A 21,156-nucleotide genomic window follows, 5' to 3' on the forward strand; every position below is an offset into this window, starting at 1 on the left:
TTGTAAAAGCAAGTAACTTTAGACCAACTGTTCTTCGTTTTTTACATCCGGGGGAGGTAAAAAAGAATCCGTTTATAAACTACATATGTTAAACTCGACTTCTTTAAGTGTACACGTTTCTTCAATTTTCCATTTCGTGTTACCTCCTTGCCCGTATCTATAAACTGATGTTACAGTTTTCCCGTAATGTGCGATGTTGACTCCATCTTTGTGTTTGTAATTTTCTAGGGATGATTCGATACTTATTTCATAATAGACATATTGATCACCACCCTTTCGTGTTGACTTGATTTTGACCAATTTAGTGTCTTCAAATTGGATTAGAAGACCTGTTCTTTGACTAAAATATCCTTGTATAATGTGGTGTGTGGTCTCCATGTTTGGTTTACTTTGTGCTTTTAGGATATCTTGGCTCGTGTCGAGCCTTAGTATGAAACAATCCTCGTTCATGACCAACTTTTCTCCTATGCACACTGCATTTAGGAATAGGTTGACTGTTGACCCCGGGTCTAAGCCCTGCCATTGACCAAATCCATATATAATCAATCAACATTACCATAATACTGATATGAACATTAGTAAAGTTTACCTGAAAAAAACGGCGAAGTGGTCTTGGAGGTCCTTTGGAAGACTGAGAGGGGTTCAAAGAAGACTGGGTCCACGTGACGGTGCCATCACTGCCAGCACTGACTCTGCAACCGGAGACAACCAGCTCCATGAACCATAGATTAGGATTCTTTTGCCACAGCATGTATGCACCCGACTCGGACCCATCTCTGACACGTGTCTTGTCTTGATCATTTTCCTGGATTTCACATTGTACCATGTTCACCTCACCGACAACATACATGCTGTTCACAGTGTTCATGGCAGCCAACCCGCCTGTTGCTGCCGTGTATTGTTGTACAATATATTTAGCTGTAGATGCTTCCTGCAGAAATTGATCAATTACATGCTATGATGGCTGTATATATGCATTTGATATAGGAAGTTTACCTTTTTTAAGTTCAGTTTGTTGTCATTAGAATTTGACCAGAGGTTGACTTATATACCATTTTTCAATTTGGTTTGACCTCGAAAGTCAAGCCAATATATGGAAAAACAATTGTAACATAGATTCAGAAGTATGCTAAAAAGCATAATAAATTTGAGGTATGATGCTTACAATTGAACCGTCTCTTACGGGCAATGATAATGCGCGATCAAGTTGAACCTGAAACGGGATGAAAGAAGAGCCAGCGATCTTCAAGAAAGACATAAATTGTTTGTCCTTTGAGCCGTCATTGATGGAAGACAATGTGGTCATCCACCTGGCGGCGCGATCTTTCTGTGGTCTAACAAGATTGAATATACGTCGCCATCGTTTTGTGGCAGCGTTGGTGTCGGTTTTGATTAATATTTCTTCTGGCAGAGATACCTCCAACACCATCTCCAACTCGTTTTCGTGATCGGTGCTGCTTCTTGAACATATTTTTTTCATGGATCGAATCATATCTTTAAAATGAATGAATTCAAGAAAAACCTCAAAAGGGTGTTTGTTGTTTTGGAGAATAATAATAATAATAATAGGTTTAACTTCTTTCCTTTCCTCTAAATGAGGATATGAAGATTTTTGGTGTTGGATAAAAGATTGGTAATCTTTAATCATGCTTATATATATATCGTACATGAATTGGCTATTTACACATGCGTCCCTTAACAATCTATGTTGTATCGTGTCGACCTTTAATATTTTTGTAAAACTGTGTCGATCTGTTAACTTATTTAACACGATAACTTGGTCTCGGTGGTGTTAATGCCGACACATTTGGCCCATTCTAAATCAACCAATTTAGTAAACAAAAATTTGACAAATCAACTAACCAAGGAAGCCTAATGTTTTATGAGTATATGGTTTTAATTATTAACAATATAGACCTATATCGAATATTTGTAAAAGGACGATTATAAGAAAACCGACAGTTCTTCGGCCTGTCAACATAGGATTTCTTCAACAATCCACGATCCTTCACTTTGCTTCAGTTTTGACTTGACTGCATGATCCATCTTTGCAAGCATCGATAACTTTGATTCAAGATTTGCAGCAACATAAAAGATCTCAGTTTTCGTCATCAGAGTCAAACTCAATTTCACCATGGTTGACATCTTGATTTTCAAGCTCTGGGTCGGTCTCGCTTTTGTCAAAAAATTCACGGTCCATGAGAAAGCATCCACCGTCTTTAGGCTTGTAGTCCTTACCCCTCCATATAACTATTTGTTCTTTCTCAAATGTTACTAGAATGCATGGAACCAAATCCTACATTTTACACATATGCACAAGTATAAAAAATTATTAAAAAGCCAAAAATCAAAAGGCATTAGTTATAACACTAACCCTCAATTTTGCGCCAAGCTTCTTGTAATCTTTTCTTTCCAAACCCTTACAGTCGATCCGCACCAGTTCCTCCACCAGAAAGGCATCTCGGATCATAGGAACAAGACCACCATAATAACCGTTTTTTGCTGCATTAACACATTGCATTAAAAGAAAATGTAACTTATGTTTAATTACTAATACATTTAAAGACCCAACAAAATACTTAGAGAAGAATTACCGAGTTTTGTGAGGGCAGGAACAGCTAATCCTTTCTTCCTCATTTCTTTTGTTTCCTCAATGCTTAGACCTTCAATAGTAGTTTTTATCAGCTTTGGATATATTGGCTCTTGGGGCTTCCATAACATTAACGGGATGACGGGCCTCTTCTTAGGGTGGTAATTTCTGCCTCTATATAATATGAGTGAACCGCCATGTCTATGTATGATCTTACCGAATGCTTTATCCTGGAACATACTACATACAATTCAAAATGGAGTTGGAAATTTGGAATGAAAAAAAAAAGTGCTTTAAGCCATCTGCAAGATGTGATCTTTGGTGGAAACAATAATAACATAATCAAGCAATGCATTCACATCCAACAGTTTAAAAAAACGAGCTTACCTCCAACTGCGCGCACACGTTTTTCATATCAACAGTTGGTACACCCATACATTTAATCCTAACGGCTTCCGCATGCTTCCAGTTATTATGAATGTCATTCAACATGTTGTGTGTTAATCCATCCCTTCCTACAAAGTCAACACACATCACCATCAAGATAACAGTTAGGGAAAATATTCTACCCGCACAACTTATATCAAACAAAAGTTGATAATCTAGTCACTAGTGAGCTTCTATCTCTTAAATTAGTCACATAAACCAGAATCAAGCAGACAGATATGCATTAGTAACTTTATTTAAATGCATAAACTAATAACTATCACTCAATCATGCAAGCATAAAATGTTAAAAATTTAGAATTGTACCATGCCATGCAACTTTAACCATCACTTTGTCCTCAACACACCAATTATCACATTCAAAACAATACAACTTCCAATCCGATAAACTAAACCTAAAACATAGGGGTGAGCAATAACCGAACTGAAAACTAACGAAACCGAAACTAACCAAAGATCGGTTACCTTTTTCTTTTTGTACCCTCGGTTAACAAAACTGAACTGAACCAATTATATTTTGGTTAACAAAAACTTTAGCCCAAGTTTGGTTTTAGTTATTAACTGAAACTAACCAAACCGAACTAAAAACCGACAAACTAACCGAATAAACCATACCAATTAACTGAAAACCAATTGGTTAATAAACTAGATTAACCGACGTATTCGGTTTCAGTTTAGGCAGTTTAGGCTAATAACCGAACCGAACCAAACCATCTTAGATTTCTTGTCTAAATCATAAGAACCTAACATAAGTTCAAAAGTTGATCAATTTATATCAATAGTTACTACCCAAATTGATCTGTCTCTTGGTTTTATGCTTCCCACAGGTCTCAACCAATGCAATCCTCTCAGCATTGGTCAACTCCTGTCCTTGAATTCTGTCCCTCATCATCTTCCTCTTCCCTTCCAGCCTCCCACTCTCTTCCTTACCCGCTATCGGGTGGACCGCAGGGGCGCATACGCCCGTCCAGGCACGGTCAATCCTCTCGGGGCCAAAAGGCGAGTACTTTGGCTCACGGAGACCAATGGGGCGCACCGCAGGGCTGCTCTCGGTGTAGCTGAACCGGAAGTCGAATGGGAGGTTGGAGGAGTTGATGGGTTCTTTGCCGGACCGGTCGAGAGAAGATGGAGGACGGTAAAGAGGCTTGCTTTTCTTCTTCTTATTGTTGTTTTGTGTTTGTGGGTTAATAATATGTTGTTTTTGATGAAGTGATGGAGGTGGAGTGAATGAATACTTGGTGTAAAGGTTTGAGGTGGTGGTGGTGGTGAAGGACCGCCGGCCGGTACGACGGAGGACGACGAACATCATTTCTTTACGGGTTCGGGTCAAAACTAAACCCAGTGGTGTTCTCTTATTATTTGAGGACCAAACACATGGAGGAGGATGGGTTGGTTAACAAAGCTTTTGAGCCCATTTTATGAACTTTTCGTGTTGGGCGTAAACGAGTCGAGCTGCTCGTGAACTATTTGAGATTCACTTGTGAAAAAGCTTGATTAAGCCGAGCTTAATCAAGCTCAAGCTCAAACTTGAGCCTAAAAGTAAGCTCGTTTAATAAACGAGTCTGAACATAAGTTTTACTTATCAAGCTCGAACCAGTTCACAAGCCTGTCATTTATGTAATTTTTTCTACATATATTTAATAATTATGAATTAATATTTATAAAGTTATAAAAAATAACTAAGTGATATATACTATTTTGTACGTAGTATTAAAATTGAAAAAAATATATATATAAATTAACTAATAAATAATAAACAAGTCGAGACCGAGCTAAGCTTAGGCTTGACTCGTTTTGGACCCCTATTTTTGTGTTAGAGAAGTGCAGTTTTTATCCTTGTGGTTTAACAAATCTGTGGTTATAGACCAATGGTTTTAAATTTACGGCTTCCATCCAATAGTTTTGTTTTCACTTGCAATTAACCACGAGCTCACTAACCCCGTTAACTCTTGTCACTAAATCAATTTTGGCCTTTTTCTCCTATGATGAAGATGAACATGGTATTTGGAAATTAAGGATGGGGTTTATTAGGAGAAAAAAAATGACAAAATTGCTTAATATCAATTAATAATTTTTTGTTTATTAAGGGGTGTGCGTGGTTTGGTTATTAACCTCAATTGAAACTGAATACACCGGTGAATTTAGTTTATTAACCAATCAATTTTCTATTAAGCAGTTCGGTTTATTTGATTAGTTCGTCACTTATACGGTTAGGTTCGGTTAATACTAGTACCAAACTTGAGGTAAATTTTTTTCTTATAAATATTGTAGGAAGTATGTGTAAATACATGAAATATGGAAGTATAAAACATGAAATAGAGGTATAAGGCTATAAATATATGAAGATATGAATGCTTTGGTTCGGTTAATTTTGATTAACCAAGAGCACAAAAACAAATCCAATAACCGACGTTGAGTTAATTTGATTTTCGGTTAATCGGTAGTTAGTAATACGGTTTTCAGTTAATTTTGGTTTGGTCTCGTCAGTTCTCAGTTTAGATTCGTGAATATTAAGTATAGAACCTTGAGAATCATATAATAACTTATATATGTGTATATATTGTATGAGATGAGATATGGTTAATTTTACCAATATCAATTGGATTATTAAAGAGAAGACAATTTAGTCAACAATGGATCCCACTGTGATATATCATTTCACCATTCTTGCATTGGAATACAAGTATAACTGGGATCCTGGTTTACAAGCCACTCATTCTTCTATACACCATGGGCCTTCACAACTTTGATCTTCAAGCTTCTTGTTGATCTCCGTCTTTCTGTCCGCTTATTAACGAAAACCCTCAAGCAAAAACGGCCAACACGATGAAAACATTAGACGATATAATTAAACAAATCGAATCTTTGGTGAACATCTTAATTAATTTCTTCTCCAAAACATCAAAATGACAATAGGATCTACTAGACATTTTAAAAATATTGATCAACAAGTTCAAACGGGACCCGCAACGACATTTTATCAAGTTAACGGGACAAGCTGAACTTGTTAAATGACCTAAAGACATAGGGCCTTAGGCTTAGGTACTTTCTTTTCTAACACAACAAAGGAACAAAATTTGTCTTTAAGGTTTTCTAATGGAAACAACTATTCAACTAAGAATTAACTCACTATTTATAATTCACTACAACTAGCATGAACCATCCAAATCCAAGGATGGAAAGATACTTACTTCTGGTTTATTGTTTTCTACTTTGTTTCATCACAACATGTCACATGTTACAAGATAAAGAAGAAACACAGGTCATTTTAAACATGTATGCATTTTTCTTACTGCTTTACAAATTGTATAAAATCTATATATATAGTTGTTTCCTGCAGGACTATTACATTGTCTTCTTGAGCAGTCAATCGGTTAACGATGAATCCAAGGCAAGCACACACATCAGCATCCTATCGGCATTGAAAGGAAGGTAGTACAACCGTACAAACGAATAAAAAAGTAACATTATTTTGTAATCATATCATACATGTCATATTTATATTTTACTGCCTACCCGTTTTGCCACCTCTTACGTGCTAACATATGTGTGCTGGCATATAGTGAGCTAGATGCAAAGAAGTCTCATGTCTATAGTTATACAAAAAGCTTTAACGCGTTTGCAGCAAAGCTCACAGAATCTGAAGCAAAAGAGTTATCTAGTACGTGTTTCAGGCCTTTACATGGTGTGCGTTTAACAGTTTGTTAATATGATTTGGTTGGTGTAATGTTTGTGAAGGTATGGATGATGTGCAATCTGTTATTCTAAACCAGTACCGCAAACTACATACAACAAGATCATGGGATTTCATAGGATTTCCACAAACAGCAAGAAGAAGGAAGCTTGAAAGCGATATTATTATCGGTGTTATGGATACAGGTTCACAATATTTCAATATAATATATCAACTTTCGTTCCATGATGGTGGTTTTAAAAAGTTTCGGTTTTAACGTACTAGGAATAACCCCGCAATCTGAAAGCTTTAACGATGATGGGTTTGGCCCGCCACCTGCAAAATGGAACGGATCTTGTCATCATTTTGCTAACTTCTCTGGATGCAACAAGTATGCTATTAATATTTATATCACATAATAATATTGATCATATAAGGGGATGTTTAGATTATAAGACTTTCTTCATGTGAATGTTTTCAAAGCAAGCTTATAGGTGCCAAATACTTCAAGCTAGACAAGAATCCCGATCCTAACGACATCTTATCACCCGTGGATGTTGACGGGCACGGGACCCACACCTCATCGACTGCAGCTGGAAGACCAATACGTAATGCAGAGTTATTCGGTTTAGCCAAAGGCACAGCCCGTGGGGCTGTGCCATCAGCTAGGGTGGCAATGTACAAGGTCTGTTGGGCTAGCTCGGGTTGCTCAGACATGGACTTGTTAGCCGGGTTTGAAGCAGCCATTCATGATGGAGTTGATATTATATCAATCTCAATAGGCGGTGTCACCGGCACGTACACCAGTGATACTATGTCTGTCGCGTCGTGTCACGCTATGAATAAAGGCATTCTCACTGTGGCTTCTGCTGGGAATGATGGGCCTAGTTTAGGCAGCGTTGTGAACCACGCACCGTGGATTTTGACCGTGGCTGCCAGTGGCATTGACCGAGGGTTCCAGAGCAAAGTTGTATTGGGTAACGGGAAGACTGTAATGGTAAGTTCAATTTTTAATATGGGCTGAGTTGACCCGAAACACTTTTTGTCCAAACTATTTCAACATCTAACAAGATTTTATGGTTCGATGAGATTCTCAACACATGTGGTGTATGCAGGGAATTGGGATAAATGGTTTCGACCCGGAGCAAAAGCTGTACCCGATCACCAGTGGACATGACGTGGCCATAAACTCCGAAAGCCAGGAGAGCGCAGGGTATTATTTCTCAAACATCAAGTACACGGACACAGGTAAATTAAAACCGGAATCATATTATATTTACTGCTATATATCTGTCACAGGTTTTGCCTGGAAAACACGTTGGACCCGAGTAAAGTGAAGGGGAAGCTAGTTCAGTGTAAGCTAGGGACTTGAGGTTCTGACTCGGTTATCAAAGGGCTCGGGGGAGTTGGAACCATCATCGAAAGTGAAGTGTTTCTTGATACTGCTCAGATTTTCATGGCTCCTGCAACCATGGTTTTCGACTGTTGGTGATACCATCAGTAAATATATACATTCCACTAGGTAAATAAAGTATCATTTAGACTTTGAACCATATATGCATATCGAATGGGTCATTTTGGTTGTGCTTTATCTCAAACGGGTCAAATCTTACAAAATGCAGATCACCGTCTGCAGTTATATACAAGTCTGAACAAGTAAAAATTGCGGCTCCTTCTATTGCTACGTTTTCATCAAGGGGTCCAAATCCAGGAACAAAACATGTACTAAAGGTTCGCAAAACACAACACAATACTCGAAAGTCAAAACCACATTTAATTACTTATGCAGTTTGTTTTAACTCCTAATGAATACTTACCAATTCATTTGTCCCATTAAACAGCCAGATATTGCAGCACCAGGAATCGACATCTTGGCATCATACACACCTCTACAAACACTCACCGGGCTAAAAGGCAATACACAGTACTCAAAGTTTACTATAATGTCTGGAACATCTATGGCTTGTCCACATGTTGCAGGAGTGGCTGCCTATGTTAAATCTTTCCATCCAAATTGGTCCCCTGCAGCGATCAAATCGGCCATTTTGACTTCAGGTAATTAAGACCTTAAAAACATAAAGACAGTAACATTTTCATGTTTTTTTATTTTTCATTGACATGGTTTACATGTTAATAGCAACACCTATGAGCTCGAGGGTTGACCAAAACGCCGAGTTGTCTTATGGTGTCGGTCAACTGAATCCTAGACGAGCCGTGAGTCCAGGGTTGATCTATGATATGGACAGCATGTCATATGCACAGTTTCTATGCCATGAAGGATACGACAGATCAGCTATCGCAACTTTGATCGGTTCCAAATCAAAGATTGATTGTGCTTCATTGCTTCCACCACTTGTCAGTGATGATTCCATTAACTACCCTACCATGCAACTTACCTTAAAGAACAAGAAAGCAATAACTACAGGAACTTTCAGAAGAACTGTGACTAATGTAGGCCATGATAAATCTACCTACAATGCCATCATTAGAGCACCAAAAGGAGTGAACATAACAGTGGAACCGACGACACTTTCGTTCTCGTATACCTTACAGAAGAGAAGCTTCAAAGTTACGGTGAGTGTAAACTCTATCAGTAGCACGAAACTTGTGGTTTCGGGATCACTGATATGGAGAAGTAGTTGCAATGTTGTAAGGAGTCCAATTGTTATTGTCAATCCACAATATGAGAGTTCAGAGTAAATATTGATTACATAGTGAACAAAGTTTGATGCTAATTTATCAATGTTTTTTCTTATTATTTGTAATGGATTGTTTGAATAATAATTGAACACTATCTGTACCTGTATGACTCTTATATTTCAATTTTTATTTTAGTATATTAACAAGAAAATATATAGTAAAAGGTTGATTATTATTATTGTTATTATTGTTAAAAACCTCCCATAAACCCTTCTAATCTGCATTCACTCCCAATGGCACCTCTTCGATTCCTCAACATGATCAAGAAGCAGCTGGACAATTGTCCCACAAGATTATTCGGAAACCTATATTCTATTCGGTCATCTGGTATATTAGTATATATCAAGTGTTTAGAAAATCAATTCCTAATTATCTTGTTTATTGCTGCTATATATTTATATTGATCTGTCTGTCTGTTAAACAAACATTGTGTTAAGTGTCGTTTTTCTGTGTTAACTAGTTGCAGCTTTTAGTTCTTCGGGTGGGCTCACCGCTGATGAACTCAAGGATATGTTCGAGGCGTGGATGATTAAACATGAAAAAGTCTACAGCACCCCTGCAGAGAAGGACAAGAGGTTTCAGATTTTTTTGGAAACTCTGAGGCGCATAGAAACGCACAACTCCGCCGGCAATTCTACCTACACGCTAGGACTCAATCGCTTCTCGGATTTAACCAATGAAGAGTTCATATTGACTCACTAGATAGATCTTAGATATTAATTATCTAACCAGTGTCTCTTCGTCGCATGCTCAAACCATCTGACTGATCAAGTTGCAAGAGAGGTGAATATTTGTTGGTATTTTGGACCTCCATGGGTGTAAATTTGTGTTTGGTATATTTCCTTCGCATTGTGGAGAGTCGTATATTTTTTTTGTTCTCTACATTTTTTTTCGTTGTGATTTGCTTATTTTTAACAGCGTTTTAACATGAACACGAACACTTTGTTGTAAACATATTCGACGTCATTTTTTTGCCATGTTCTCTTGTCGCTGCACACGTAATAGATTTGAGTCTTATTAATACTAGTTTATTATTATTATTAATTGATTGATTTTCAACATTTATGGTATAAATTATAGGGATGTATGTGTTTTTCAAATATTTTATAAATGATTTACAACCTTTTTTTAGAAAAATTTATAGACCTAATTGAGCAATATTGTTTTATACTAATATGCATAGATAGATTAGAAAGAAAAAGGCATGCATGATTATGCATGATCTAAAGGTAACATACCATCTCATGAGAAACAAGTTCTAAGTTAATCCAAACATCATAATAATAATATCTATCTTGTATAATTTGTCAAGAAGAATTCAACCTTGTTGAATCTCAGGTTCAACCCACAATTTCATCATATAATTTGGATTGGTGTATGATCCAATATCTTGATCCCAATTTGAAGGTATATATTATTTCTTCTTTATTGAATTATAGATATAGATTTGAAGGTCATGTTTGATGAAATGCATGCCAAGATGAACATGAAATAACACCCACCCTATATATATTATACAATGGATCATAATTACAACCAGCAACAATCTCAATACAATAATCATCCATACCCTTCTGGCTATGGATACCATCCTAATTATCCACCACCTCCTATGCATTATCCACATGCATCTCCATACCAATCTCCTTCAAACTACCCACCTCAATATTCATCTCCATCTCCATATCCATATCCACCACCATTTATATTTCAATCACCAGCACAATCTCCGCCACCTTCCGCCCACCCTTACCCTCCTCCACATCCATTTCCCGGTCTCCCGCCTCCATTCCAATACCCTGGAGGATATAATGGGTACCCTCCCCCACCTCAAGGCATCTCTGCTTCTCCGGATATTCAATCGACTACCTATGGTGCTAGTGGGACCAATGCCACTAGTTATTCATCAACTAGCTCCACACCCTTGTACCCTCATATAGATAATAATAATAATAATAATAATAATAATAATAATAATAATAATAATAATAATCAGTTTGCTAATTTATCTATTACCGCGGAGAATGTACCATCTGCTCCGCCTGCTGTCCCAATGTTTCAAAGTGCAAGCGCAAAATATGAACCTGACGGGCTTCGTCCTAGTGATAATAATTCTCTTTTTACCTTTGGCTCCGTTTCTCAAAGTACTGGTTCTCTTGATTTAACTCAAAATCCTAATTTTGGACACGCGCCTTCGTTTGTCGATCAACAGAACAATCAATTACAATATCAAACGGTCTCGTTAACGCCTTCTAAAAAGGTGTTAAAGGTTCTACTTTTACATGGGAATTTAGATATATGGATTCTTGAAGCGAAAAACCTTCCAAATATGGACATGTTTCACAAAACAATGGGGGGTGTGTTCAATAGATTACCTGGAAAGAAAACTAGAATAACCAGCGATCCATACGTGTCTATTGCTGTAACAACCGCGGTGATTGGAAGAACTTATGTAATTAGTAACAATGAAAATCCGGTTTGGAAGCAGTATTTTAGTGTGCCCGTTGCACATCATGCTGCTGAAGTTCATTTTCTTGTTAAAGATAGTGATGTTGTGGGATCTCAACTTATAGGAGTTGTAGCAATTCCTGTTGAACAATTATATTCGGGATCTAGAATCGAAGGGTTGTTCCCGTTAATCAACACAAACGGAAGACCGTCTAAAAATGGAGCGAGTTTAAGACTCACAATTCAATACTTTTCAATCGATAAACTGAGTTTATATCATAACGGGGTTGGAGCGGGCCCACAATATATCGGGGTGCCGGGGACTTATTTCCCGTTAAGGCAAGGTGGTAGGGTGACTTTATATCAAGATGGACATGTGCACAACGGGTCTTTACCGGATTTTAAGCTTGATCAAGACAAGCATTATGTCCACGGGTCTTGTTGGAATGATATATTTGAGGCAATAAGTAAGGCTCGACATCTTATATATATAACGGGTTGGTCTGTGTGGCACAAGGTAAAATTAGTGCGTGGGGCGGCTAATACTCCCGAAATTACCCTTGGAGATCTTTTGAAATTGAAATCACAAGAGGGTGTTAGAGTTTTGCTTCTTGTTTGGGATGATCCTACTTCAAGGAACATTTTGGGCTACAAAATAGTAAGTTTTTTTGTTTCTTTTTTTTGCCATGGATAGTTAGGTAATTTAACATTGATCATAATATGTTCAGGATGGACTCATGGCTACCCATGATGAAGAAACTCGACATTTCTTTAAGCACTCGTCAGTACAAGTGCTGCTTGTTCCTCGTGTGGCTGGAAAACGACACAGTTGGATCAAGAAGCAGGTATGCAAGAATTGTACAAATGTGAAAGGTTATACCTTTTGACAACTTCATAAAATTGTAATTTTTTTCTGCTACTTTTCACTTTTTAAACTTGTTATAGGAAATTGGAACTATATATACACACCACCAGAAAACTGTGATTGTTGATACCGAAGCTGGATACGGTAAAAGAAGAATTTTAGCTTTTGTTGGTGGATTGGATCTATGTGATGGCAGATATGACTCTCCGCATCATCCCTTGTTTAGGACTCTAAACACGGTGAACGCAGATGACTTCCATAATCCTACTTTCACAGTAATGAATTCGATCCCTTAGTGTAATTATTCTTGTTAGAAGACTGCCATAAAGATCGACAATACATTATAAAAATCACATTTTTAACTCGACTAACGTGACCCACGCAATTATTACTTTTAACAGGGTAATCTAGTAGGTTGTCCAAGAGAACCATGGCATGACATGCATAGTAAAATTGATGGACCAGCTGCATATGATGTCATGACCAACTTTGAGGAACGATGGTTAAAGGCGTCAAAACCTCATGGTTTGAAAAAACTAAAAACTTCATATGACGACGCGTTGCTCAAAATAGAAAGAGTGCCAGACATTTTGGGTGTAAATGATCAACCTTACCATTATGACCAAGATCCCGAAGGGTGGCATGTACAGGTAAATAAATTGATAACAATGTAGTTGGCATTTTGTCAATTGATTTCTTCTTCTTTACCTGATGCAGATTTTCCGTTCAATTGATTCAAACTCTGTTAAAGGCTTTCCAAAGGATCCGAGGGAAGCTACAACCAAGGTTCGAGATATTAACATGTGAATATTGTCTTTGTTAGTGAACAGATTTTGTAATCGAAAAACTTATAATCTACAGAATTTGGTTTGTGTAAAAAATGTGATGATTGATATGAGCATACATTCAGCATATGTGAAGGCTATTCGTTCCGCCCAACATTTCATTTATATCGAAAACCAATACTTTATTGGATCATCCTTTCACTGGAGTTCATATAAAGAACTGGGTAAGGATTACAGAACATTTTCTTTAACATATAGTACTCCACTTCAAATTTTATTATTCAAACTTTTTCATATTTGATTATGTTTGTTAGGTGCCAACAACTTGATTCCGATGGAAATTGCCCTTAAAATTGCTAGTAAAATTAGAGCAAATCAAAGGTTTGCTGTATATGTTGTCATTCCTATGTGGCCCGAGGGCGTCCCTACAGCCTCTGCTACGCAACGCATTTTATTTTGGCAGGTTACATTTCAGATTCAATATTTCATACATCTTGTTGCGAGTTTATTCAACAACATTTTCTTATATGCAATATATGTTTTTAAAGTTTTGTTTTGTGTTTCTTGAACTTTAAAGTGAATAAACATGTTTTAACTTTGCAGAACAAGACAATGCAGATGATGTATGAGGTCATCCACAAGTCCTTGGTTGAACTTGGGCTCGAGGGAGCATTTTCGTTACATGATTATTTGAATTTCTTTTGTCTTGGGAACCGTGAAGCCGTTGGTCCACATGATAATGCGGGTGACCCGAGCCCTAGTTTAGGAAATACATCCCAGGTAGGCCTCACTTATCTTTATGATTACGCGTCACTGTTGAACTTTTTTATCTGCATTGATAGTTAATATTTATATTTTAGGGACTTGCTCAAAAGAACCGGCGATTCATGATCTATGTTCATTCCAAAGGAATGATAGTTGATGATGAGTATGTAATTATCGGATCTGCAAACATTAATCAAAGATCTAAGGAGGGAACCCGCGACACGGAGATTGCAATAGGGGCCTACCAGCCTCAACATACTTGGGCAACAAAACTCGCATACCCACGTGGGCAAGTAAGTTTTTTTTAAAAAAAGAATTCACACATTTTTCTCTTTTTCTTTAGTTATTTAATTTCTATGCTTTTTTCCTTAGGTATATGGATACAGAATGTCTCTCTGGGCCGAGCATCTCGGGCTGGTTGATGATCTGTTTACACAGCCCGAATCAATTGAATGTGTAAGATATGTAAGAGCATTGTCTGAAGCAAACTGGAGGCAATTTGCGGCTGATAGAGGTAACAGAAATGAGGGGGCATTTAATGAGGTACCCTGTTGAAGTGGATCAAAAGGGCAAAGTTAAATCTCTGAAGGGATTTCAACTTTTTCCGGATGTAGGCGGTCAAATTGTCGGGTCGTTCCTTGGGATTCAAGAGAATCTGACTATTTGATGAATTTTTAGGCGCAATTTAACTTTTTGTAATTAGAGTTCTTAGGATTTCTGACTTTTGATACTGTTTATAGTTATACTTTTTATATATATAGTAGTGATTGTTGTTGCAAATAGGTAGTTTTGTCTTTCATATATGTACCATTGACTTGATTCTTTATATTCAAATGATTCCCTACACCCCTTGAAATCTGTCACGCTACATCCGTTATCCGATCTGTAATGACAAAACATCATAAGGCACAGGATTTATCTTGCCTTTTGTGTCACGTGTGATGATGATGTAACATTTATCTAAGTAAGACGACAACTTTTTTCTCAAATTAACTCATTAAGGATCCCAAGAACAGCAAAAATATATATAAAAGGTAGCACATGTTTGTGTAAAGTCATTAACTTTCCATAGAATTGTTTTAAGAAAAAAATGAAAGATTAAAAAGTTAAATTGTTGAGAGTGGGATTTGAACCCACGCCCTTTCGGACCAGAACCTTAATCTGGCGCCTTAGACCAACTCGGCCATCTCAACTTTGTTGTCACTCTGTAACCCATTGAATCTGATAAACATGATTCATCTCAATCTTTGAACGATTAACAATGCCCAGCCACCCAAATACATTCATTGGCAAAAGGTCACCCAAGCCTGCTATCACAAACATAGTTAGTGGCCCGGGCCACACTAATTCCAAAAGAAAGATACCACCCAAAGGACCACTATGATAAACTCTCTAGCTTGCACACAACATTTTACCACGAACGAGACTCAAACGTCTTCAAGAATAAAACTATGATAAAGGTTAAAATAAACTAAAAAACTTTTTGAAAGTGAACCAAGGCAATAATTGATTTGTTACTGGCCGGATTTTATATAACTTCATCTTTATTTTACACACACTCTAATCCTACACCACCTTAAATCCACCAAAATACGAATGGAGTTCGAAGCCTCACCACTTTGTTGAGAAAAATTTACCCGCGCCATTGGGTCAAAGGCTATCATGACAACACAAATTAAACGTAAATGATAAACGATCAGTTTGCATTTGACTGTAGTGACAACTTCCATTGTGCTAAAAACTTCAATGACCATATAATCTAATCCGTTACAAAAACAATGGCATCAAAATAGATCTAACAATAAACCAGAATTATACAAGATTAAGCATATAGATGTATAAAAACTTAATAATTCTTGATTCTCATAAAATATTTTTTTTAATTGCTAATAGGTTGTTTCCCTTTTCTTGCCCTTTCTAGTTCAGATTCGGCTTCTTTAAGTTGTTCTTGGAGCCTTGAAACTCGTACTTCTAGCTCTTGTATTGTTCCTCGAGTAAGCAAAGGCTGATACGGTTTCAAGAAATGTTCTGAAAATGCTTTTAATGCTTCAACTCCACAAACCTGTCAAAAAAATCCGTTCGTTAATTTGTGACTCTTGTTCAAAGCTGTTCTTATAAGAACAAGAACAATTATAACATACGTTTGAATTAATTACAGAAAAAATCTTGATTGAATTCAAGCGTAGACTAGTCAACTTCTATAACAATAAATAAAAATCCCATCTTTGGTACACAATCTTTTTTTTTAAATGTTTTTTTAACTCTCTGCATAAAGCATAAAGAAGTCCAACTTTGAAAGTCAAACCTCATACTTCTGAAAATTTAAAATCAACATGGATTTATATATTTTTACTTTCAACTTGACATTATAAAATAGCCATTTCTCAAACCATGAGTAAGACGGTTCTTATATAACTCTTTTCGAGACTTAAAAAGACTGCAAATTGTATTGACTCTCAAAAGTCAAATCTTAAAAATGGTACTATTATTACTCATTAATCAAGAAACCCGAACCGATAACCAGAAAAGATCCGTTTACCTCTTGTGGCAGCAATGGCAACTTTGTAATATTGAAATCATCATACAACATGTAGAACTGATCCAGATACTTTTGTTGCATTTTCATTCGAGCTTTGAGTAACTTCGATTCAACTCCTGGAATAGAAACCGAAGCGGGCTTAATATATGAACATAGTTCATATTTCATTTTGTGGGTCATGTTTATAGGACCCATGAAAAGACAAATGAGCTTAATGAATAATAAATTTCCCACCACTAAAACAATGAGAAAGTGTACCTTCTTCATCAAAAAGTACTTGATTGATGATGATATTATGCGTATCAATCTCAAACTTAGCGAGTTCTTGCACCAGTCTCTCTGTCTCATATAACGAGAGAAATTCGGGAATGCACACGCACACAAAAGTTGTCAAATCCTGCATTAGGGTAAAAATTTTAACTTTTGATGGTGTTAAGCACTCAAGTGTTTGTCAAATTCTATTTTTTTCAATTAATAGATATAAAAAAAATCTATTACTAATTTTACTCAATACATTGATGGTGTTAAAATTGATTGTTTGACCACTAAATAATAAGTAGGTTAGCCAAACATTAGAAAATTTAATGCAGCGTTTAATCACTTTGACAAGGGGTACTTTAGACATTTCACCAATAAATGCATACCGGATCTTTGAACTGCTTGTTGACTTGTTCAATAACGTCTTTCATGCCCTCCAGCTTTCCAAGAATTGCATCCTCGCCAAACTCTTCTCCAATCCCAAACATACGAGTCATCTGTTATTATATTACACCCATTCATTGATAAACCACAAATGTGAAGGGGTGTTGACCCCAAAACTAGGCCTATTTCGTGGGTCCCATTTACTTTATCCGAAAACAGAAGAAGCTAAGGCCTTGAATATGAAGGAAGTTATGAGGTTATAATTCATTCTTTAACTTGTGGACCCCGTATCTAGTACCTAGACGGGACCCACAATCAGATCTTGGTTTCTTCCTGAATCATATAAATGGGACTCCAAATCACATTTTTTTTATCATGCCATACAAATGGGATCCAATAAAATTTGTTAAGTTGTGTAAAATAAAAATGCAATTACTTTTTATTTCTAATGAACTAGAGTTCAAAAAAAAATACCTGACCGATCAAGCCACCGAATTTACTCTTTAAGCTCATCATTTTGTCAAGACCTTTTTCTAATGTTGAAGGAAATTGTAGCAACCGAAGTGTATGGCCGGTGGGAGCAGTATCAAAAACTATCACTGAATAGTCCATGGTCTGCACCAACCTGAAGCCAAATATATAAAAAATACATAAATTAATCTCAAAACCAAATAATAATTCAAAGATATACGTTACTAGCTGAATTTCAAAACTAGGTTACCTAATCTCCTCGTCATATTAAAAACAACGATAAAAGTGATTTTGGTAAAGATTACTTTATTCTGTCTTTATGAACAATTTGCTAATATGTGAATAAAAAAAACTCACTTTAGCATCTCGGCAAAACTCATAGCCTCATCGATTCCAGGAATTGAATTTGCTAAATCTGATAAGAAACCATCCATTCCATCTGAACTTCCCGTATCTTCATTCTTCACTGTCGGGTCCACCTCCTGCAAAACGGAATTGGCTTTTGGTCCACAAGTGTTTCTTTTTTGAAATAACCATTATTTAGAGGTTTTAACATTGAGTAATACTCAAACAGTCAAACCTCATTCTACATTTAACCGATTAAAAAACAACCAAATTGTGAAATTAGAGAATTCAGACACAAACACAGTAGCTTTTAACGAATAGTGAGAAAACAAAATAATGCAAAAGTAGTTTAAAACTTAGTTAATTTACAAATTGAATCAAGAATCATGATATCAGCTAGAACTCGTCAATAACCAAAAAATGACATTTTTTGTGAACAAGAATATTCAAAAGCCATATGAGATAAACCCCAAGTCCCAACTATAAATCAAGAAACATAAAATTAGCCATCAAAAATGAAAACTTTGTGATCAACAACCACAATTCAATAGCACACACGCTTGAATTTTACCTACCTAGTTGAATAAATAAGAAAATAGACTAGCCATTGCATACAAATTGGTAAAACATGTTAACATGAAATAATAGAGGTTCATTGCTATTTTCATAGCTAAACACAAAATATTACAAAATAATAAACGTGCAACAAGCTGCGCCGAGCAACCCCAATTAGCAAAGATAGAATCTTTGGTGAATAAGAATATTCAAAAGCCATATTGAACTCTTATTTAAGGAAAATTGTGATAAACCCCAATTCCGACCTACTTCATATGAAGCCCACTATCAAGAAACATGATATTAACTATAAATCATCCATCAAAAATGAAGCTTTTTAGTCAATAACCACAATTCAACAATACCCATACTTAAATTTAACCAACCCAGTTGAATAAACAAAAGATTAGGCATGAAACAACAAACTAACCATTGCATACGGATTGTTGAAACATAAAATCAATTAGCAAAGACTTGTCAATAACCAAAGATTCCATCTTTAATGAACAAGAACATTCAAAAGCCATATTAAACTCTTATTTAGGGAAAATTGAGATAAACCCTAATTCCCAACTACTTCAACTATCAAGAAACATAATATTAACTATAAATCATCCATCAAGAATGAAGCTTTTTGGTCAATAACCACAATTCAACAATACCCATACTTAAATTTAACCAATCCAGTTGAATAAACAAGATATTAGGTATGAAACAACTAACCATTGCATACAAATTGGTGAAACATGATATCAATTAGCAAGTACTTGTCAATAACTAACCAAAGATGGAATCTTTAACGAACAAGAATATTCAAAAGGTCATATTACACTCATATTTAGGAAAAATTGAAAAAAACCCTAATTCCCACCTACTATAACTATCAAAAAACATAAAATTAACTATAACCCATCCATCAAGAATGAAGCTTTTTGATCAATAACCAAAATTCAACAACACCCATGTTTGAATTGAACCAACCCAGATGAATAAACAAGAAATTAGGTATGAAACAACTAACTAACCATTGCATACAGATTGGTGAAGCCATTGACAAGGGTAGGAGATTTGGTGAACCTTTGCTGAAAGGCATCACTGAGATTATGAGCTGGATCAGTAGAGATGATGAGAACAGAAGATCTAACAGAAGCCAAGAGGATTGAGAGAATGGAGCTGCAAGTGGTTTTACCAACACCCCCTTTGCCGCCAACGAAAACCCACTTGAGAGTATCTTGTTCCAGTACATTCTGAACAGTTCCTTCTGGTATATCAGCCATTGATGGTGTTGCAGAAACAAGCAAGCCCCTAAATATGGTGTGTGATATTATTGGGATGTTTGGTGACTGGGTTTTCGATGATTTTGACGATGTGATTAGTGTTATGTAGTTTGGGGATAAGTAGGTAGATGAGATCTGCAATCACCTGAGAAGGGGGTGTTTTGAGTACAAATTAAGGGTTGTTTTATATTTTTTGTTTTAATATTTATTTATTGATTTAATTTATATATTTTGAAAGTTAATAATATATTTATGGTTTGATAATAAATTGTTTCATAAATAAATAAGATGTTATAACCCGGTTTAAAAGCTATATGATTTTGATGAGACCCAAGACCCGTTTATTTTTTTTACTATGATATTGGTTTTTTAGTTATAAATAATATTTATGAAAGTTATAATATACTTACGGTTTGATGAGATTCAAGACCTGTTTATTTTTTTTACTATTAAATTGGTTTTTTAATTTAAATAATATATATTTTTTTTAAATAAATAAGATATTAATTTTTATATATCCTATTTTATAGGATTTTTACATAAATAATTTGGTGAGAATAATTTTTAATTTAATAAGATGTTATAACCCGTTTAAGGAATATCTGGGTTTGGTAAGACTCATACCCATGAATTCGGGCCAAGTGAATGAGAAGCCTCCATTTAAAAATCAAGCAAATCTGGTGACTCAATAAAAAGGGGGGAGCGACCACATCGCGACACGTATGATTTTTATGTCTTCGTTTATAGATAGATAGATAGATAGATATATTGGTTTCGGGTTTCAAACCTAACTAATAAAAATAAAAGGGGGTTTTATGTTAGGATTACTCTTTGATGGTGTTTTTACATGAGTTTAAAGTGCCAATAAAAAACAATTGATTGATCTGCTATGTGCTGGTATCGTCATGTGGCCTAATAAGGGTTTCGTGATACCAAACTTCATGTAACATCCCGAAATTTCATAGGTAATATTAATTATATTACTTATAAATAGATGGAAAGTTTACTCGGGTTATCAGGAAATAAATAACAGAATAGGAGTTGGTATGGGTCGG

At 35.9% G+C, this 21,156-nt stretch overlaps 3 protein-coding genes, 1 non-coding gene and 2 pseudogenes across 6 annotated transcripts; 2 read left to right on the forward strand and 4 right to left on the reverse strand.

Moving 5' to 3' along the window:
• Positions 1 to 72: 72 nt before the first annotated feature.
• Positions 73 to 1,480, reverse strand: LOC143594585 (uncharacterized). The gene is made up of 3 exons (XM_077073853.1): positions 1,166 to 1,480; positions 590 to 931; positions 73 to 516 (listed from the first exon to the last, which is right to left on the reverse strand). Exons 1-3 carry the CDS (start codon positions 1,478 to 1,480, stop codon positions 73 to 75), a joined length of 1,101 nt encoding a protein of 366 aa, XP_076929968.1.
• Positions 1,481 to 1,849: 369 nt separating this feature from the next.
• Positions 1,850 to 4,454, reverse strand: LOC143594586 (CRS2-associated factor 1, mitochondrial-like). Its single transcript, XM_077073854.1, has 5 exons — positions 3,826 to 4,454; positions 2,978 to 3,105; positions 2,595 to 2,820; positions 2,375 to 2,502; positions 1,850 to 2,296 (listed from the first exon to the last, which is right to left on the reverse strand). Exons 1-5 carry the CDS (start codon positions 4,343 to 4,345, stop codon positions 2,099 to 2,101), a joined length of 1,200 nt encoding a protein of 399 aa, XP_076929969.1. The 5' UTR covers positions 4,346 to 4,454; the 3' UTR covers positions 1,850 to 2,098.
• A 1,604-nt stretch (positions 4,455 to 6,058) lies between these two features.
• LOC143594587 (subtilisin-like protease SBT4.14) lies at positions 6,059 to 9,409 on the forward strand (annotated as a pseudogene). The gene is made up of 11 exons (XR_013146362.1): positions 6,059 to 6,298; positions 6,377 to 6,468; positions 6,600 to 6,697; positions 6,775 to 6,915; positions 6,995 to 7,100; positions 7,193 to 7,706; positions 7,825 to 7,922; positions 8,009 to 8,231; positions 8,332 to 8,440; positions 8,551 to 8,764; positions 8,847 to 9,409. The product of XR_013146362.1 is annotated as a subtilisin-like protease SBT4.14 (transcript).
• Positions 9,410 to 10,871: 1,462 nt separating this feature from the next.
• LOC143594588 (phospholipase D gamma 1-like) lies at positions 10,872 to 14,939 on the forward strand (annotated as a pseudogene).
• Positions 14,940 to 15,384: 445 nt separating this feature from the next.
• On the reverse strand, positions 15,385 to 15,465 carry TRNAL-AAG (transfer RNA leucine (anticodon AAG)). The gene has a single exon. It is a non-coding gene; the product is annotated as a tRNA-Leu (tRNA).
• Positions 15,466 to 16,008: 543 nt separating this feature from the next.
• Positions 16,009 to 20,142, reverse strand: LOC143594593 (ATPase GET3A-like). 2 transcript variants are annotated; one of them, XM_077073858.1, is made up of 7 exons: positions 19,850 to 20,142; positions 18,282 to 18,406; positions 17,928 to 18,078; positions 17,456 to 17,566; positions 17,070 to 17,208; positions 16,812 to 16,927; positions 16,009 to 16,334 (listed from the first exon to the last, which is right to left on the reverse strand). In XM_077073858.1, the coding sequence occupies exons 1-7, from the start codon at positions 20,099 to 20,101 to the stop codon at positions 16,152 to 16,154; spliced, it is 1,077 nt and encodes a 358-aa protein (XP_076929973.1). In that variant the 5' UTR covers positions 20,102 to 20,142; the 3' UTR covers positions 16,009 to 16,151. The 2 variants fall into 2 exon arrangements, with proteins under 2 accessions (XP_076929973.1, XP_076929975.1); XM_077073860.1 differs by lacking the exon at positions 19,850 to 20,142 and adding an exon at positions 19,548 to 19,564 and having other exon boundaries at positions 16,024 to 16,334.
• Between the last annotated feature and the right edge of the window lie 1,014 nt (positions 20,143 to 21,156).

This window comes from Bidens hawaiensis, unplaced genomic scaffold (genome assembly GCF_021521415.1).
Source record: "Bidens hawaiensis isolate Kalapana, Puna unplaced genomic scaffold, B.hawaiensis_p1.1 tig00043974_1, whole genome shotgun sequence".
Lineage (NCBI taxonomy): Eukaryota > Viridiplantae > Streptophyta > Magnoliopsida > Asterales > Asteraceae > Bidens > Bidens hawaiensis.

Excerpts from the sequence above, each read along its gene's own strand:
- LOC143594593 (XM_077073858.1), bottom strand. The coding sequence starts at position 20,101 with ATGGCTGATATACCAGAAGGAACTGTTCAGAATGTACTGGAACAAGAT. Across the intron at positions 18,407-19,849 it reads TCACCAATCTGTATGCAATG|GAGGTGGACCCGACAGTGAA; the intron begins GTTAGTTAGTTG and ends TCCGTTTTGCAG. Across the intron at positions 16,928-17,069 it reads AGTACTTTTTGATGAAGAAG|GAGTTGAATCGAAGTTACTC; the intron begins GTACACTTTCTC and ends TTTCTATTCCAG.
- LOC143594585 (XM_077073853.1), bottom strand. The coding sequence starts at position 1,480 with ATGAAAAAAATATGTTCAAGAAGCAGCACCGATCACGAAAACGAGTTG. Across the intron at positions 932-1,165 it reads CCGTAAGAGACGGTTCAATT|GAAGCATCTACAGCTAAATA; the intron begins GTAAGCATCATA and ends CAATTTCTGCAG. Across the intron at positions 517-589 it reads CACTTCGCCGTTTTTTTCAG|GGCTTAGACCCGGGGTCAAC; the intron begins GTAAACTTTACT and ends GGTCAATGGCAG.
- LOC143594586 (XM_077073854.1), bottom strand. The coding sequence starts at position 4,345 with ATGATGTTCGTCGTCCTCCGTCGTACCGGCCGGCGGTCCTTCACCACC. Across the intron at positions 3,106-3,825 it reads CAAGAGACAGATCAATTTGG|GAAGGGATGGATTAACACAC; the intron begins GTAGTAACTATT and ends TTGACTTTGTAG. Across the intron at positions 2,821-2,977 it reads ACGTGTGCGCGCAGTTGGAG|GATAAAGCATTCGGTAAGAT; the intron begins GTAAGCTCGTTT and ends AGTATGTTCCAG.